We start from the raw sequence: 20,635 nt of genomic DNA on the forward strand, positions 1-20,635 counted from the left end.
AATTTATAATGAAACATAATATGAAAAAAAAAAAAAACCTGAATCACTTTACCTCTGAAACTAACAAATGTAGTTGATGTCAACTGTACTTCAGTTAAATAAATAATATGAGTACTAACGTGAAGGTACCTTCTCCTGAAGAATATTTTTGTTCACTTTTGCCAGATTCTTGGTGGTATTACCAGTCTGGGACTGTCTTAAATTTAAGTTCAGTTTTGACATGTTTCAGTTCATCCAAATGATAATAACCAAGACTACAAATTTACCCTTACTATGAGGCCAGCTCATTTTTGCAGAAGGTTCTTCTGGCATATCTTTTTAGTGCAAAAGTTGACTGCTGGATTATTTCTTTGGATTCTTGTTTTCATTTTGATTCTCATATAGTTTTTTCTTACCATTTTGTTAGTCCTTTGATACTTGTGACAACATATTTTTATGTTTTGTTTGGCTTTTTAAATTGTCCCCAGTGGGAGAGATGGTCTGGAAGTACCCATTCCCATTATTGTCAGAAACAGAAATCACATTCATGCTCTTTTCAATGACTTAGGTTTGTGGCCTGAACCAATAGTGGAAGGTAGCTGTCAGGAAATTGTTCTAATATTCTGAAAGGGGTAAATTGTCTCTTGGTAAAATGATGCCTCTTTTGAATATGAGTAATAAAAATCCTTAAAAACTGATTGGGTGATTTACAGTTTGCAATTAAGTAAATATTCAGAATCGCTATTTACAATGTAATTTCATAAATAAACCCTTTCATGGTCTGTGAGGTTTTGAGCATGATGTTTGCAGATGGCATCTTACTACCTCTCATTACCTCTCAGAAAGAAGTTATTCCTTCTTTTCTCCTCTCTCCCTCCCTTGTATGATCCATCACAACTCCTGTTTACTTTACCTGTGTAATATCTTTTGAAACTATGTGCTCTTTGCACTGGTATAACCTCTGCTTGGGTTCAGATCATCAGTGCCACTCCCCTGGATTCCTGAAGCTGCCAATTAGCCGTTGACTCCCCTTGCTTTGAGGACTAAGTCAGAGCTCCTGTGTGGCCTGCATTATTCACGTGGCCAAGTTCCTGTTCCGCTTTCTAGCTCCTACTGTTACACTTTCACTCTCCATCTTCTGTTTTTTTTTTTTTTTTTTTTTAATTGGGCATGTGGGATCTTCAGTCTTTGTTGCAGCGGTGGGGTCTTTAGTTGCAGTGTGTGTGGGCTTTAGTTGCAGCATATGGGATCTAGTTCCCTGACCAGGGATCAAACCCAGGCCCCCTGTGTTTGGAGCGCCAAGTATCAGCCCCTGGACCACCAGGGAAGTCCCCCGTTCTTCTGTTTATGCAATTCGTGCTTTATAAACACTCAGTAATTGTTCATTGAGTGAATAAGTGAATAGTGTATGTGAAAGGTAAAGCTAGGTAGATTCAAGAAATGGTTAGGCCCTAGAAGAAGGCCTATGGCTCATATTTCTTTCTACCAGAAAGCTGTTTAGGTAGTTGATTTAGCCATATTGTATGACCAATGTGTTAATGTCTGAATTTAATTTACTCATTTTATATTGTCTTTAGAGCTAACCTTTCAGTAAAAAATCAGAACCAACTACCAAAACACCCCCAACTTTTCCCCAGTAGTTTATCTCTTTCCCTCCAAATAAACTTATATTAGAATAATAGAGGCATCTTCCACAAATAGCAACCAGTAGGTACAGACTGATCACTTGTCCTTACTGTGGCAGTGGCTGTAGGTGATACACTGTGTTTCAGTGACAGCCCCACGCAGCAGATACTAACGTCATCACTCCATTGATTTTCAAATGTGAAGGACTCTGGTGACACCCACATTTAATTGTTGGATCTTTGGTGATAAAGGAGAATCTTTGTCATCTCCAGAACCTTAGATTCATTATTTGTTTTGTCATATGGAATGAAATGAATGACCCAGGTGTTCTCTTTTTCATTTGTTTAGAATGTATCCGGTGGTATGATCAATTGTAGAGTACCATAGGACATCTTGGAAGAATAATGTATTTATCATCATTTAATTGGCAGTGCTATTTCCTGTTTTGTTGATCTCTCTCACTGACTGGTTCCCTGATAGCTCAGCAGTAAAGAATCCACCTTACAACGCAGAAGACACGCGTTTGATCCCTGGGTCAGGAAGATTCCCTGCAGGAGGAAATGGCAATCCATTCCAGTATTCTTGCCTGAAAAATCCCATGGTCAGAGGAGCCTGTTGGGCTATACAGTCCAAAGGGTTGCGGAGAGTCACATGACTGAGCGATTGAGCACACTCATTGACTGCACCAAAATAATTGTTTTCTATTCTGGTGGTCTGACCTATTATTTTATTACAGTTATTTAGAAAGTCTTATACCCACCAATTAGAGAACATTTCTGAGATACACCAAAAAACTTGATTGGAAGTAATTTTTACTGATTTGCCTTCTGATCTGCTTATTGGAGTTAAAAGTGGAATATGGCCTCCCCAGTGATGAGAAATTCATGATAAATAGTGCCTCACACCCTCTCCAGTTCTCCCTGACTGGGTTAGACATTTGTAGTTGATTATGGCATTGTTTCTCAATGTACCTCCTATCAAGTCTCAGCACAGTATTTCAGGTCACTACTACCAGTCAGATTTAGCACTTAAGATGCTAGGACTGGCCTTTCTTGTGTAATCCTTTCTTGTTCGCTTTGCACAAAATACCGTTTTGTATCTATGCCTAGAGGCTTGTCTAAACATAGTTATATCCCAGCTTGTGTTTTGGGTGTTGTTTCTCCCTCCCCTGTGCTGTTCTTTGTGGTACCTACCAAACAAATTTCATAACCAAATAAAGGTGTCTGTGGCTTCCCTGGTGGCTCACTTGCCAAAGAAATCTGCCTGCAGTGCAGGAGACTACCTACAGTAGAGGAGACCAGAGTTCAATCCCTGGGTCGGGAAGTTCCCCCAGAGAAGAAAATGGCCACCTGCTCCAGTACTCTTGCCTGGAAAATCCCATGGACAGAGGAGCCTGGCAGGCTACAGTCCATAGGGTTGCAAAGAGTAGAACAAGATTGAGTGACTACATCACCACCAAGGTGTCTGTAACAATAGTGGTGGTAACAGCTAACGAGTATTGAGTAGTTATTGTGTGTCAGGCAGTCTGCTAAGTGCTAAATATGTATTATTTCATTGAATTCTTATAACAATTCTATATGAGTTAGGGACCATTATTATTCTCATTTTATAGAGGGAGAAGCTAGAGTAAGTCTATATAACTGGTAAATGAAAGAACCTGGATTTGAACTGAGGTTATTTCTCTTAGCTCAAGCTCTTTACCTCTGAGCTGTTAACCTCCCTAACAAGTGAAGGCTGGGTTAATGTGAAAATGATTCAGAACAAGGTTTTGTCTGTGCTATCACAATGCTAAAATAAAAGCCACTACCTGTATATTTTCCAAGAAAATGTTTTTTTTTAAAGTCTTTTGGAAGACTTCATAAATATGATTTAAGTTTTTATTAACCTCTTTTGCTTTTATCTTTCCATATCTCAGACAACCTTTATAATTTTTGAGAGAGGAGCTCTCTGGCTGTCTTATACATTCACAGATGGCATTATTTTATCTGTCCTCATACCATCTGCAGCATCAACTTAGTCTATTTCAACTGGTGTCTTCTTTCATTTGTGCAGGAGTGAGCTATTAAAATAAAACTTTATATTTCTGTAGCATTTGGGGGTAAATGTTGTGATAAAATACATCAATGTTTTACCCTAACAATCTTAATTTAATTTTTTCACCTCATCTTGATTTATTTTATATGTAGTCTTCGAAATTCAGTTGATTTCAGCAGCTACTTATTGATTATGTATCATGATCAGTTACTCTATTGGAGAAATGATCCCCATTCTCACAGAGCTTAGGACTTCCCAGGTGGCTCAGTGGTGAAGAATCTGTCTTTCAATGCAGGAGACTCAGGAGATGTGGGTTCTATCCCTAGGTCGGGAAGATCCCCTGGAGGGGGAAATGGCAACCCACTCCAGTATTCTTGCCTGGAAAAATCCCATGAGTAGAGGTGCCTGGTGGGCTACAAGTCGATGGGGTCGCAAAGAGTAGGATGTGACTGACCACAAACAGACTCTCACACTCACTGAGCTTACTGTCGAGCGGTGAAGACAGTCGAGAAGTAAATACGGTTGTAAGTTTCACTATAGAAAGAAAACAGAGTTGTATGGAAAAGGATGGCAAAGGATGAAATCTAGTTCTAGTGAGTCTAGAAAGCCCTTTCAGAGGAAGAATGAGGAGTTTGCAAAACAGAGTGGAAGGTGGTAGGCAGGAGGAAAAGGGAAACCAGTCTTCAAGGCAGAGTGAGGAGCAGGTGAGAAAGCCATGATGTCAGAGAACTTGAGTGACCAAGATGTTGGAAGAAGATCAGTCCGACTGAAACTTAGAGTGAGGGGAAGAGAGGAGCAGGCGATCTCAGATGAGATGGTCAGTTATTTCAGTCAGAGTAGAAAATCCACTGTAGATTTTTTGTAGCGAGCGAAAAAATCCATTTGCTCACTGTAGATCCATTATATTAGCCAGGTAATAAAAGCAGTAGTAGCAAATTCTCCATCTCTTTGGTTTGAATACAAAAGAAATGGTTGTTTTTTGCTAATGAAAAGTTCATTTGATAGAGGATGTGGGGTGGAAGGTTTTCTGCTCTACTCACATACTCACGCTGATGGAGTCAACAGGTGAGGTGGCTCACAGAATAGCCCTGGGCTCAACATCTAGTTGGCAAAGGAGGAGAGAGTGAATGTGAAATACTGCAAGAGGTTTTATGGACCATGACTAGAAGTGATATAATCCTTCCTACATGTATTTCATTGGCTAGAACTTGGATACGTGGCTATACCTCACTGCAGGGGAGGCTGGGAAGTGTAGTCTGTGTGTTTGTTCTGGAGGAAGGAAAACTTACGGAGCCTGTCTTTGCCCCATCTGTTTAATGACTTCCCTAGTGTGGTACCTGGTCTTTGATTCCAGTGATAAGGGGCAGAGAAGGGCTGCAGGTATGGATGAAATCTCCTTTGTGCTTTTCTAAGTGGCTGCTGTCACAGTACTGGGCTTTAGAGTGGGAAATGCCTACATTCTGAGTTCCTAACTTATCTGATAATTGCCATTTCTCTGTTCCCACAGGGAAATAAATGCTCGACTTGATGCTGTATCTGAAGTTCTCCACTCAGAATCCAGTGTGTTTGGTCAGATAGAAAATCATCTACGTAAATTGCCTGACATAGAGAGAGGACTCTGTAGCATTTATCACAAAAAAGTAAGTGTGATAGAAATCACATCTTTTAAAATTGTTGATTTTCTTCAGCTTGAGGATGGAGTAAAGTTGCTCAGTTGCATCTGACTTTTTGTGATCCCATGGACTGTAGCTTACCAGGCTCCTCCATCCATGGAATTTTCCAGGCACGAGTACTGGAGTAGGTTGCCGTTTCCTTCTCCTTCTTTCCTGACCCAGGGATCAAACCCAGGTGTCCCTCATTGCAGGCAGACGCTTTACCCTCCGAGCCACCAGGGGATACCAGATGTTAATAGGAAACATCACAGAGCTTTATTATTATTTTATTTTGTAAAATCTTACAGATAACATAAGAGAATCCTTAGAGATTTTAATTGCACAAACTGAGGTTATTCCAATTTTTGCATTATTTGCCCACTTCTGTTAACCTCAGCAACATATAGAGGCTGTTCTAATACAGGATATTCTCCTATTTCATCCTCAAAGTATGGACCATCATCAAAGTAAGGAGTTTACTTAGACTAGCTACTTTAAGAAGAGATGCCTTATTTCTTTTGACCTCACAACAACTTCTTATTTGACTTAACCAAAGGAAAAATCTGCTTGTAAAATATTTGTGGTATTATTAATATGCAGACAAGTTTGGATATTGAAGCTAAGTAAAACACATTATTTTGATTTTCATCACCTAAGCTTTCCATTTTAAATCATAACAGTAACAAGTGAGATTTGTTAGAGAAATAATTTATCTTCAAAATATGCCTAAAATTAAAAAAATTATCAGTTGGTGATATTTGTAATTTTTAATAAACTTTTTATAGTGTCTTACCTACTACAGAAGTCATTCACATATGTTAAACTCTTTGTTGTAAAAAAAAAAACTTTGTGAGGTTGAGAAGATTTATTACTTTCTTACTGGTGGGAAATTATGTATATTGCTGTCTTTATATAATGCTATGACAACTTGCATTACCTTGGCTAAAATGATGCTAAGAGGAGGGTTAATAACTTGCTCATAAGTGATGGAATTCATATTTAAACTAGGGTCCTTGACTGGGTTTTAGTGGCTTACATTTTTGGACACTACCATTTTTGATGTAGCAGCAGTTTTGAATACTATTAAATCTTTTTTCCTGGTTGTCCCTATGTAAGCAACTTTTATTTTTTGCCCAAATGTAAATCCTTGCCAATTTAATAATTTTTTTAGAACAGTTTTTATAAATTTATTTTATTTATTTTTTCTTTTCTTTTTTTTTTACTGGGCTTTGGTGATGGACAGGGAGGCCTGGGGTGCTGCGATTCATGGGGTCACAAAGAGTCAGACACGACTGAGCGACTGAACTGAACTGAACTGAACTGAGGGGATGGAATGGGGAATACCTCTGTTAACTTATGCCCCACTAGGAAGATGTCCATTCTAACTTTCTGGGGATAGCTTTCAGAGCTTTTTCTTTTTCTTGGAGCCGCTGCTCTTGCTGGCAGCAGCCTCTTCAGGTCCACTGCTGAGTGGCTCCTCTTTGGAAGACAGTTTCTGCTTTTTCTTGGGGATCCTCTTTTTTTCTGACTCATCAGGGTCAGTAACTTGTTTCTCTTTGGGAAAAGATTTCTTCCTCTTGGGAAGACTTCCAGTACCAGCTGTCTCTTCAAGATCACTACTAACTAGCTCTTCCTTGGAAAAAGATTTCTCTTTCTTGGGTTTGGGAAAAGAGACAGATTCTCCTGAAGAGCCTCCTGGGGCTTTTGCTTTTTCTTCTTTTTGGGTCTTTCACTGGTCTCCTCACACTCCTCCAGGGCACTGCTATTTTCTGAAGAAGCCAGGGCAATTGCAGCCAGCCTTTTCTTTTCCTTCAAGCATTTCTTCTCCTGTTTCTCGAGCTTCCTAGTAATCTCAGCAGCCGCTTCCTCTGCCTGAACCACTGCCTCCTTCATGACATCCAGATTCTTTCGGGGAATCTCTCCAGTCTCACAGAAGGACAGCCGCTCCTCAACTTGTTCTCGAAGCTTCTCCCCAAAAACACTGGTGGGCACCTCAGGGAAGCAATCGATTCATGAGGCAATACTGCATTTGTTTGCCAGGTATTGGGAGATGTGACCTTTGTTTTAGAACAGATGTTATGTGCCCAAACTTTTAGTTCAGTTCAGTCACTCAGTTGTGTCCGACTCTTTGTGACCCCATAGATTGCAGCATGCCAGGCTTCCCTGTCCATCACCAACTCCTAGAGCTTACTCAAGCTCATGTCTGTAGAGTTGGTAATGCCATCCAACCATCTCATCCTCTGTCATCCCCTTCTCCTCCTGCCTTCAATCTTTCCCAGCATCAGGATCTTTTCAAATGAGTCAGTTCTTTGCACCAGGTGGCCAAAGTATTGGAGTTTCAGCTTCAGCATCAGTCCTTCCAATGACTATTCAGGACTGATTTCCTTTAGGATGGACTGGTTGGATCTCCTTGCAGTCCAAGGGACTCTCAAGAGTCTTCTCCAACACCACAGTTCAAAAGCACCAGTTCTTCAGTGCTCAGCTTTCTTTATACCCCAACTCTCACATCCATACATGACTACTGGAAAAACCTTAGCTGTGACCAATTTTCTATTAGTCTTTACCTTTTTAAGCCTTTTTCCTTTACAGTGTTTTACTGGAATAATAACTACTGCTTCTGAAAATACTTGCAGTGCCCAGGAGGACTTACGTAACTGTTCCATATGCTTCAGCTAAATTTGAAAAGAAAGAAAAAGTCAAAATTGGGAAATACTGATCCCTAGGGAAAAAATGTATACCTTGGTTATGGGGTTGGCATCTACTGTTCCATTGCTTGATGCACTGTGTTCGAGTTGTTTCCCCCCCCCCCCCCCAAGACTTTTTAAAAAACCTTTATTTATTTATTTTTATTTTGCAATGTGCTGGGTGTTCGCTGCAGCATAGGCTTTTCTCTAGTGGCCGCAAGGAGGGGCTGCTGTCTAGCTGCGGTGCCCAGGCTCTCATTGCAGTGGCCTCTCTCGTTGCAGAGCAGGGTGCGTGGGCTTCAGTAGTTGTGGCCCCTGGGCTCTAGAGCACAGGCTCAATAATTGTGGTGCATGGGCTTAGCTGCTCTGCAGCATATGGGATCTTTCTGGATTAGGGGTTGAACCCGTGTCTCTTGCATCAACAGGAGAACCCCTCACCACGGAGACACCAGGGAAGCCCAAGATTTTTTTTTTTTTTTTGATGTGTACTGTGTTTAAAGTCTTTACTAAATTTGTTACGATACTGTTTTTATCTTTTGGTTTTGTGGCCATGAGGCATGTGAGATCTCAGCCCCACAACCAGAGATCTAGCCCATACCCCCCGCTTTGGAAGGTGAAGTCTTAACCACTGGCCTGCCAGGGAAGTTGCTGAGTTTCTGTTTTGCTGGCAAGAGTAGAGGCTGTTCCGGTAGTAGGAAGTATTATGGTTGGCATTTTTGAGGTTACTGAATGGATGACATACCATCTGTTATTTTGTTTTTGACCTTGACCCAGTGGCTGCTAATCCATGCTTGTTACCCTTCATTAAGCAGCAGATCTCTAAACACATTGCTTTCACTACTAACAAGGATTCACTGACAGATGTTAGAGATTTTTGTTTTTCTCAAAAGAAGATAGGAGCAAAGCTGAAAAATTATCAATGGCTAATCAAAAGAGCTGAATCATAGTATCCATGGCATTAAGATGGCATCATCATTTATTACTGTGGTGATTTCTATTATGCCTTCCTGCTTCTCTTTAAACTGCACTTTATTATTTGCATTTCATAAAGTTTGTATACTTATAAAAGTTTAAAACTCTGGTAAATGTCAGAATCTAATTTTTTTAACTGAGGTATAATTGATATCCAACGTTATTTTAGTTTCAGGTATATAACATAAGGATTCAATGTATATGATCACCACAGTCTCTAGTTAGCATCCTTTACTACATAAAGTTGCAAAGCTTTTTTGTTGTCTCTTGATGAGAAAGAGCTCTTAAGATCTACTCTTCAGCAACTTTCAAATACGCACAATTCAGTATTAGTAACTGTGGTTGCCATGCCATTACATTACCAGGACTTATTACAACTGGAAGTTTGTACCTTTTGACCATCTTTACCCATTTTGCCTACATAACCATGTTCCACAACCCCTAATATGTGCTCTGTATCTGTTAATTCAGGTTTTTTGTTTGGTTTTTCAGATTCCACATCCAAGTGAGATCATGCAGAATAGAATCTAATTTCTTTTAAAAGCAACCAATATGCAGAACAGGAATGACTTTTTAGACTTTCAGCTTATACTGATGAAACTTGTGACTCACTCAGAAGTTGTTTCTTTCTTGCTGTTTTAGTGTTTGTATAAGAATATGCCTAAGGACTGATTTGAGAAGTGGAGATTACAAATGATTTGGTATAGACCAACTTTAGGAAGTCTGAATGCTTTAAACCACATTTTTATAGATTAGTTAGCTGGCTCTTGGAACATACCATAAAACACATATCTATTCTTTATCATTAGATTACTCTAAATAAGCTTCTGCTGTATGCACCAAATGGTGAGTGATATCCTGGGTACAGATTGTGCCAATTTTGTGAAATTCAGAAAATGTTAAGGAACATTGTTTGAATATTGTGGAAGTGGTAGGCTTAGGCCATCTGGCTGTGTGGAAAGTGCTGCGGAATAGGCACAAATAGGTATTTTTATGATGATAATAATAGAGGATACCAAGTGGGCCAACTCTGAAATAAACATTTCTTTTGATAGTAAGACTTCAAATTTAAATCTTAGAAAATAGTGCTAGTGATAGGAGTTCACATTAACTGCTCAATAACTATAATAACTTTTGTAAGAAAATGATACATAACTGCTAAGGGTGTAGCACTTAGTAAATGTTGAAAGGAGAGGGTTTCCAGACTTTGTAGGTTTTATAGTTAATTTCTTAGCTAGACTGCTGGAAGCCCAACTCCATGTTTTCAGTGTGGAGCTTAGGTTGGGGTTCTTCCAGTCCTGTGATCCGCCTCTGCACTTGCGCATGTATTCTTAAGCACTTCCACAGAGAAGCTTGCTGCCAGAAATGGGGTTGAACATGAGTGACTTCAAGAGCAACTGTTTTACCCTTATTCTCAGCTTTCTTGTGACTCCGCTGAGTCATTTTGCTTAAGAAATTTGAGAGCAGCCTGCCCTCGGCACTTAGGACTTGGTTGCAAGCATTCCTGGCTTTCACCTTATTTCTGTTGCTCACTTAAACTTGATATCATATCTAAGCCTGAACAACCAATTCCTTTTTTTTTTCCCTTTTTTGCTTATCAAATTACAATAATTATGAGATGATTATTCAGAAATTGTATTGAAAATGTTTATTTTTGGCCCTTTACTTTTACTAGAATATACCATTAAGTGACTCGAGTTCAATTCTAGGCTATAAATTATTTCCAGGCTCCATATTTATACAAACAGTGCAGTTTCCTGTATGTATCTTTCCCAGTGAGCCACGGCCTTTCTGGAGATGAGGTGCTTTATGATACATTCTGAACTCACCATTTGTTCAGTTGAACCTAGTTTCTTTTTTTTTGGTCCAGTTTTCTTCATTTCTTATAAGTAATTATCTTTCTAAATATGTTCTTAACATTCATCCATTATATATATACACATATGTATACTATTTATGGTGTGTACTTACCATTAACTTAAACTTGCATTGTCCTCTCATATCAAGGTATTCATTTTCATCAAATATTCTTGTTCATTTCATGTTCTTGAGCCTTCCTGCCTGATTCAACCTGGACTTGTTGCCTGCTATACCCGTTGAATAGCTATCTTTTTAGATTCCCTTTATTTCCCTTGAATTGAATCTTCTGTTTTCTGTACTTCATGACTTCCTCTTGGTTCATTCCTCCATTTTGGTGGGGTACATTCTCTGGAGGCATCCTGAGAGAGGGTATTAGGAGTAAGTTTTGAAACACTGATGTCTGGAAATGTCTTTGTTTTGCTCTCACATTTGATTAGTAGTTTGGTTGAGTGTAAAATTCTAGGTTGTAAATTATTTTCCTTTAGAATTTTGTGCTGTCTTTTTAAACAGCTTCTACTATTATTTTTAAACAGTCTGAAGTCATACTGGTTCTCGATTCTTTGTGTGACATTGTTTTGTTGTGGTGGTTGTTTTTTCTCTCCTAGAAATGGAAGATTGTGTCTTTTGTCTCCAACGTTTTAAAAGTTCATGATGATCAGCTGCGATTTGGTTCTGTTTTAATTCATTGTATTGGAGCTTTTCAATCTGGCAACCAAGTTCTAGGAAATTTTTCTGAATTATTATTTAAAGTTTGGATGTGTAATTCTAAATTCAAAATTATTATTTTTTATTGAAGTATAGTTGATTTACAATGTTGTGTTAATTTCTGCTGTACAGAAAGGTGATTCAGTGGTATATATACTCACATTCTTTTTTTATATATTCTTTTCCTTTATGGTTTATCACAGGATATTGACTATAATCCCTGTGCAGTACAGTAGGACCTTATTTTTTATCCATTCTACATATAATAGTTTCCATCTGCTAATCTCAAACTCTAATCCATCCCTCTTCCAGGCCCCCTCCTCCTCAGCAACCACAAGTCTGTTCTCTACATCATGAGTCTGTTTTTATTTCATAGATAAGTTCATTTGTAGGCAATGGCACCCCACTCCAGTACCCTTGCCTGGAAAATCCCATGGATGAAGGAGCTTGGGAACGCATGTAAGAATTAAAGATATTAAAATTAAAAAAAAAAAAAAGCTATAGAAACAGAGGAAAAAAAAATCTTTTTAAATCTGTCTGATCGTTTTTAAAGACTAAGAAACTAAAACGCTGGTAGTAAGCTCTGTGTAGTTGGATGTGGCTTGCAGATTATGAGGTAAACTGTTGTGTGAACTTGATGGTCCATTTATGGGGAGAATTCCTGCTATATGCTGTCTTTATAATTTTTCTCTTGGGCTTGTGAGATTCCCCAGGGACTCTTTCCACTTTCTGACTGGCTAACAATGTTCTGTGAGCTCAGTGAGGACAGCTGGGAATCTCAACATTCAGTCTGGAATCATTCTCTAAATCCTTTGCTTTTTGTGGTACTCTCATCCGTCACTGTGCCTGAAGCTGATTCAGATAGCTGTGTTTTACCTTCTCCAGAGACTAAAACTACAGTTGACCCTTGAACAGCATAAGTGTGAATTGTGCAAGTCCTCTTACAGTAAATTTGTTTCATAAATATGTACTACAGTACTACCTGATCCATGGTTGGTTGAATCCATGGATATAGAAACACAGATATGAAGGGTTCACTGTAGAGTTCTGTTCAGACTTTAGACTGTGTGGAGGGTCAGCACCCCTAACTTCCACACATTGTTCAAGGGTCCACTACAGTCTTTGTAGGGTAGGAGAATGGTAGCCCTTTAGTGACATGAGTGCAATTGTGTGGTAGTTTGAGCATGCTTTGGCATTGCCTTTATTTGTAATTGGAATGAAAACTGACCTTTTCCAGTCCTGTGGCCACTGCTGAGTTTTCCAAATTTGCTGGCATACTGAGTGCAGCACTTTCACAGCATCATCTTTCAGGATTTGAAACAGCTCAACTGGAATTCCATCACCTCCACTAGCTTTGTTCGTAGTGATGCTTTCTAAGGCCCACTTGACTTCACATTCCAGGATGTCTGGCTCTAGATTAGTGATCACATCATCATGATTATCTGGGTCGTGAAGATCTTTTTTGTACAGTTCTTCTGTGTATTCTTGCCACCTCTTCTTAATATCTTCTGCTTCTGTTAGGTCCAGACCATTTCTGTCCTTTATCGAGCCCATCTTTGCATGAAATTGTTCCCTTGGTATCTCTAATTTTCTTGAAGAGATCTCTAGTCTTTCCCATTCTGTTGTTTTCCTCTATTTCTACCACACAATTGCACTCATCTCACATGCTAGTAAAGTAATGCTCAAAATTCTCCAAGCCAAACTTCAGCAATACGTGAACTGTGAACTCCCTGATGTTCAAGCTGGTTTTAGAAAAGGCAGAGGAACCAGAGATCAAATTGCCAACATCCGCTGGATCATGGAAAAAGCAAAGAGAGTTCCAGAAAAACATCTATTTCTGCTTTCTTGACTATGCCAAAGCCTTTGAGTGTGTGGATCACAATAAACTGTGGAAAATTCTTGAAGAGATGGGAATACCAGACCACCTAACCTGCCTCTTGAAAAATCTGTATGCAGATCAGGAAGCAACAGTTAGAGCTGGACATGGAACAACAGACTGGTTCCAAATAGGAAAAGGAGTACATCAAGGCTGTATATTGTCACCCTGCTTATTTTTATGCAGAGTACATCATGAGAAATGCTGGACTGGAAGAAACATAAGCTGGAATCAAGATTGCCAGGAGAAATATCAGTAACCTCAGATATGCAGATGACACCACCCTTATGGCAGAAAGTGAAGAGGAGATAAAAAGCCTCTTGATGAAAGTGAAAGAGGAGAGTGAAAAAGTTGGCTTAAAGCTCAACATTCAGAAAATGAAGATCATGGCATCTGGTCCCATCACTTCATGGGAAATAGATGGGGAAACAGTGGAAACAATGTCAGACTTTATTTTTGGGGGCTCCAAATTCACTGCAGATGATGACTGCAGCCATGAAATTAAAAGACGCTTACTCCTTGGAAGGAAAGTTATGACCAACCTAGATAGCATATTCAAAAGCAGAGACATTACTTTGCCGACTAAGGTCCATCTAGTCAAGGCTATGGTTTTTCCTGTGGTCATGTATGGATTGAGAGTTGGACTGTGAAGAAGGCTGAGTGCTGAAGAATTGATGCTTTTGAACTATGGTGTTGGAGAAGACTCTTGAGAGTCCCTTGGACTGCAAGGAGATCCACCCAGTCCATTCTGAAGGAGATCAACCCTGGGATTTCTTTGGAGGGAATGATGCTAAAGCTGAAACTCCAGTACTTTAGCCACCTCATGCGAAGAGTTGACTCATTGGAAAAGACTCTGATGCTGGGAGGGATTGGGGGCAGGAGGAGAAGGCGACGACAGAGGATGAGATGGCTGGATGGCATCACTGACTCGATGGACGTGAGTTTGGGTGAATTCCAGGAGTTGGTGGATGGACAGGGAGGCCTGGCGTGCTGCGATTCATGGGGTCGCAAAGCGTCAGACATGACTGAGCTACTGAACTGAACTGAACTTAGTGACATGAAGAGGAATAGGGGATTGAGGGATTTAATTGCTGCATAAGTCACTTTCAGTCAATTGTTTTCTCCACTCCCAAAACCCCAGCTTCGACTTTCAAAGATAATTTGTGCCCCCAATTCCTGAGTCTTAGGATTCTGGGTCTAACTCAAGTCGAGTCCTAGTTTTCCTCATGGCGAGCTTAAGATTCAAATACCTAGAGTCTTCTAAGTCAAATTACTGTTAGTCTGTTTACTTTGTAGCTTCCAAGAGATTATTGCCATTGTTTTTTTTCCTAATCTTGAAGTTTCATGTCTTTTAAAACAGTCTTGGACTATAGCTTCAAGACAGTGAAATTAGATGCACTTGTTTAGCCCACTTTTTTTATCCAAAGCTCCAAAAGTATAAATTATTCACATTCATATTACAAAATTACAACAGTATCAGTTCAGTCAGTTCAGTCGCTCAGTCATGTCCGACTCTTTGCAACCCCATGAATTGCAGCACGCCAGGCCTCCCTGTCCATCACCAACTCCTGGAGTTCACCCAAACTCACATCCATCGAGTCAGTGATGCCATCCAGCCATCTCATCCTCTGTCGTCCCCTTCTCCTCCTGCCCCCAATCCCTCCAAGCATCAGGATCTTTTCCAATGAGCAGGAGTATAAATAAAGAGTAAAAAGCCTCCCTTTATCACCCTTTGGCATATCCACTATCCAGAGATAGCTAGAGAAAGTTAAATTATACTTGAACTTCTGTAGAATAACATATATAATTTAAAGAATCACAAATGAAATTTTACTATGTAAAATAGATAAATGGTATATAGTGTAAAAATATACTATATAGTTATATGTTGAAATTATGAAGTTCCATATTAATCTGTACATTAGTATTTACAGATGTGTTAGCTTTTTAACTGTCTTATAGTTGTACACTGAATGAGTTTTCCCTGATATCTCAATTTCTGGTTGTTTTTTATTCATCTTTTTAATATTACCAAAACTACTACTATAAATATTCAGATACAAACATTTTTTTACTACTGTGAGAAATATTCTAAAATTCTCTAAAATGAAGTTTTGTAGTCAAAGAGTGTTGCACTCTGTATTATAAATACACGCCAGATTGCTTTTCAAGAAGGTTATGCCTCTACTGCTGCTGCTGCTGCTAAGTCGCTTCAGTCGTGTCCGACTCTGTGCGACCCCACAGACGGCAGCCCATTGGGCTTCGCCGTCCCTGGGATTCTCCAGGCAAGAACACTGGAGTGGGTTGCCATTTCCTTCTCCAATGCATGAAAGTGAAAAGTGAAAGTGAAGTCGCTCAGTCGAGTTCGACTCTTAGCGACCCCATGGACTGCAGCCTACCAGGCTCCTCCATCCATGGGATTTTCCAGGCAAGAGTACTGGAGTGGGATGCCATTGCCTTCTCTGATGCCTGTACTAATAGTATATAAAAGTATCATTTTTCATACTCAGTGTGACTTGGCTCTTATCATACTTTTAAATCTTTGGCATTCTGATGAGTGAAAAATGCTATCTTGTCATTTTAATCTGCTTGTCCTAATTATATGTGAGGTTAGTTAAGTGCTTATTGTATATTTTTTTCCCCTATGAGTTTATTCAGATCATTTAGCCACTATTCTTTGAATTATTCATCTTTTCCAATTTGTAAAATCTCATTATACTTGAAAGAATTTTGACCTTTATCTCTTAAATATTTTGCAGATTTTTCCCAGAATTATCCTTTTTATTTGTGACATTGTTTACTGTATTTTTGTTATGTGATCAGCATATTTTAAAATGAAAAAATACTGAACAAGCATTGGTTTTCCTATCCTTGCCTCAAATTTTCTTTATAAGTTCTTATAAAGTACTTAAACTATTGATTTAACATTTAGGACATATCAACAATACTTTATTTCAATTAACTCATTTATGGAAGGGGAAGGCAATGGCAACCCACTCCAGTACTCTTGCCTGGAAAATCCCATGGACTGAGGAGCCTGGTAGGCTGCAGTCCATGGCGTCACGAAGAGTGGGACACAACTGAGCGACTTCACTTTGACTTTTCATTTTCATGCGTTGGAGAAGGAAATGGCAATCCACTCCAGTGTTCTTGCCTGGAGAATCCCAGGGATGGGGGAGCCTGGTGGGCTGCCGTCTGTGGGGTTGCACAGAGTCGGACATTATTGAAGTGACTTAGCAGCAGCAGCATTTATGCAATAAATTAAAATGTTCTTTTATTCTAATTTTAAAAAGACCACTAACTGAATTTCATTTTCATGTATCTTATGCTATTTAGGTAAAAGATATTTCTCTTTTCAGTGTTCTACGCAAGAGTTCTTCCTGATTGTCAAAACCCTGTATCACTTGAAGTCAGAATTCCAAGCACTAATACCTGTTGTGAATTCCCATGTTGAATCAGAGTTGCTCCAGACATTTATTTTAGAAATTCCTGAACTCCTCAGTCCAGTGGAGCATTACTTAAAGATACTCAATGAACAAGCTGCCAAGTAAGTAGCAGACCCTTAGTTCTTCCTTTCTAGTAGTGAAAGTAATGTATTTACCATTTGATATGTGGATACTTAAGCTTCCCTTGGAATTAATAGTAGAAGTTGCATATAGAACTAGAAATGTGATTGAATACTAAAGGCTCTGTATTACAGCTGGAATTAACCCTTAGCATTTAGTCAATTCTGTCATACAGAACAAATATGGTATTTCCTCAGGTATCAGATGATGAAGTCCAGGCTGAGCAAGTAGTAGCAGTTTATTAATCCAAAAGTAGATGGCAGATGGCATCTTGTGCTTATTTGCTAGATAGCCGGAGATGGTCTGCTTTATATGTAGAAACTGCAGAAGTAAAGTTATCCTTTAAGGGGTAGTCATTTTACATTTTATCCCACAAAGAACCTTATATATAAGAAAACAGATTTGAGAGTATTTTCATTTGTATTTATTTTCTGAATATACAACAAATGTTGAATTCCATCTCCTGGTTTCATCATGACAATCATGAACTTCCAAAATGAAAGTGATGTTAGGGTTTTATCTGTCCTCCAAGAAGTTAAGATAGAAGAGCTGGGATTAGAATCTTGTTCTCCTGACTTCCTACCCTTTGGTCTTTCATTATGTTTTTTAAAAAATATTTATTTATTTGGCCATGTCAGGTCTTAGTTATGGCATGCAGGCTCTTTTAGTTGAAGCTTGTGAGGTCTAGGTCCCTGATCGGGGATCGACCAGTGGGCCCCCTGCATTGGGAGCATGGAGTCTTAGCCAGAAGACACCAGGGAAGTGCCTTTCATTATGTTCTGAAAAATAATTGGTAATTAGTATGAGTGATATGCTTAAATATATGTATTTGCATTTTTTCATTTTTTTTAGGACTGGGGATAAAACTGAATTATTCAAAGACCTTTCTGACTTCCCTTTAATAAAAAAGAGGAAAGATGAAATTCAAGACGTTACCAACAAGATCCAAACACATTTGCAAGAAATACGAAAAATACTAAAAAATCCTTCTGCACAATATGTGACTGTATCAGGACAGGAGGTAATATTGAAATACTTTTCTTTTACATTAATTTTCTTTAATTGGAAAAGCTATTTTAAAGTATAAATAAATATCTGATGATAGGATGAAAGGTTTTTTTTTCCCCCAGATTTTCTGTTTTATTCTTTGGAAATATATTGTAATACCTTGTTTTGATAAAAACTTTCTTGTAATGGCAGTATTTTGTTTGCTTATTTAGTTTCTTGGTAGAATCATGGATCTTAATGTTAAATGTATTTTAGTATTATCTATTGAAATTATATTACAGGAAACCTTGACTATGGTAAATAATAACTTTAAATAATTCATTTCCTCTAGAAGAGAGAAGTTAGTCTTTGACTCTCAGTCTGCAGATGATAAATGATACAAAGTGAACCATCTACACTAATTGGATCTTATAGTAATTAAATGACGAGGCTTCTATTTGAAGGAGTATAGCTACTAAAAAAAAAAACCAGAAAAACAAAACTATAGCAAACACCTACATTTCGTGAATCTTCCATAAGATTATGGTGCTGTGTAGGAAGTGTTTTTTAGTATGTGTGTTTCTGTTTAAAGTTTAATATTAGTACCTGAATGAGAACCAGGAAGAAGTACACTTTTCAAACTGTGGCTATATCCATTGGTCCTATTCTCAGTCTTGAGGTATTGCTACTTTTGCATCTTATGTTTAATAAAATATAAAGATTCCAACTGAAGCAATTTGAAAAATTATACTTTTTTAAATAGAAAATTGGGAAATTTGTGAATAATTTCTATAGGATGAACATTTTATTCAGAATTTTAAAAATAGATATTTTTCTAATGGGGAAAAACTTAATTTTAGATCAGTTTTAAACATATTTGCATTGCTTTATTTAGCCAAAAGAGTGTTAATTTACATGATTATTTGAAGAAGACACTCTAATAAATTATAATCTTTTATTAAAATGTTTATTAATATACTGTTGATTAAGTCATCCTGTCTTCTAAATGAAATTAAGATGTTATACACATTGCATAATGGATTCTAAATAGAACTCTGTATAACAAAAAAATGATTTCATAATATGTATACTTATTTTCACTCCTCCCCTGAACTGGCAAATACCAAATACTTAATTTTATCTCTTGGTTTCACTATATAGTTGAGTTCAGTCACTCAGTCATGTCTGACTCTGTGACCCCATGAACTGCAGTGCACGAGGCCTCCTTGTCCATCACCAACTCCCAGAGTTTACCCAAACTCATGTCCATTGAGTCGGTGATGCCATCCAACCATCTCATCCTCTGTTGTTCCCTTCTCCTCCTGCCTCCAATCCCTCCCAGCATCAGGGTCTTTTCAAATGAGTCAGCTCTTCCCATCAGGTGGCCAAAGTATTAGAGTTTCAGCTTCAACATCAGTCCTTCCAATGAACACCCAAGACTGATCTCCTTTAGGATGGACTGGTTGGATCTCCTTGCAGTCCCAGGGACTCTCAAGAGTCTTCTCCAACACCACAGTTCAAAAGCATGAATTCTTCTGGCTCAGCTTTCTTTACAGTCCAACTCTGACATCCATACATGACCACTGGAAAAATCATAGCCTTGACTAGATAACTTGTTGACAAAGTAATGTCTCTGCTTTTTAATATGCTGTCTTGGTTGGTCATAACTTTCCTTCCAAGGAGTAAGCGTCTTTTAATTTCATGGCTGCAATCACCATCTACGGTGATTTTGGAGCCCGAAAAAATAAAGTCTGCCACTGTTCCCACTGTTTCCCATCTATTTCCCATGAAGTGATAGGACCAGATGCCATGATCTTTGTTTTCTGAATTTAGAAATTTAAATTTAAGCCAACTTTTTCACTCTCCTCTTTCACTTTCATCAAGAGGCTCTTTAGTTCTTCACTTTCTGCCAAAAGGGTGGTGTCATCTGAGGTTATTGATATTTCTCCCAGCAATCTTGATTCCAGCTTGTGCTTCCTCCAGCCCAGCGTTTCTCATGATGTATTCTGCATATAAGTTAAATAAGCAGGGTGACAATATACAGCCTTGATGTACTCCTTTTCCTATTTGGAACCAGTCTGTTGTTCCATGTCCAGTTCTAACTGTTGCTTCCTGCCCTTCATACAGGTTTCTCAAGAGGCAAGTCAGGTGGTCTGGTATTCCTATCTTTCAGAATCTACAGTTTATCATGATCCACACAGTCAAAGGCTTTGGCATAGTCAATAAAGCAGAAATAGATGTTTTTCTGGAACTCTCTTGCTTTTTCAATGACCCAACGAATGCTGGCAATTTGATCTCTGGTTCCTGTGCCTTTTCTAAAACTAACTTGAATATCTAGAAGTTCACGGTTCATGTATTGCGGAAGCCTGGCTTGGAGAATTTTGAGCATTTTTTACTAGCATGTGAGATGAGTGCAATTGTGTGGTAGTTTGATCATTCTTTGGCATTGCCTTTCTTTGGGAAAGGAATGAAAACTGACCTTTTCCAGTCCTATGGCCACTGCTGAGTTTTCCAAATTTTCTGGCATATTGAGTGCAGCACTTTCACAGCATCATCTTTCAGGATTTGAAATAGCTCAACTGGAATTCCATCACCTCCACTAGCTTTGTTTGTAGTGATGCTTCCTTAGCCCACTTGACTTTGCATTCCAGGATGTCTGGCTCTAGGTGAGTGATCACACCATCGTGATTATCT

At 38.6% G+C, this 20,635-nt stretch overlaps 1 protein-coding gene across 2 annotated transcripts in view; it reads left to right on the forward strand.

Moving 5' to 3' along the window:
* MSH3 (mutS homolog 3) overlaps nucleotides 1-20,635 on the forward strand; it is a 190,506-nt gene that overhangs the window by 82,942 nt on the left and 86,929 nt on the right. For both annotated transcript variants that reach the window (XM_042250722.1, XM_012178913.4), the window contains exons 13-15: nucleotides 5,147-5,279; nucleotides 16,748-16,935; nucleotides 17,807-17,975. In XM_042250722.1, coding sequence (XP_042106656.1) covers nucleotides 5,147-5,279; nucleotides 16,748-16,935; nucleotides 17,807-17,975 — 490 coding nt within the window. The remainder of the gene's footprint in view (nucleotides 1-5,146; nucleotides 5,280-16,747; nucleotides 16,936-17,806; nucleotides 17,976-20,635) is intronic.

Source organism: Ovis aries, chromosome 5 (genome assembly GCF_016772045.2).
Source record: "Ovis aries strain OAR_USU_Benz2616 breed Rambouillet chromosome 5, ARS-UI_Ramb_v3.0, whole genome shotgun sequence".
Lineage (NCBI taxonomy): Eukaryota > Metazoa > Chordata > Mammalia > Artiodactyla > Bovidae > Ovis > Ovis aries.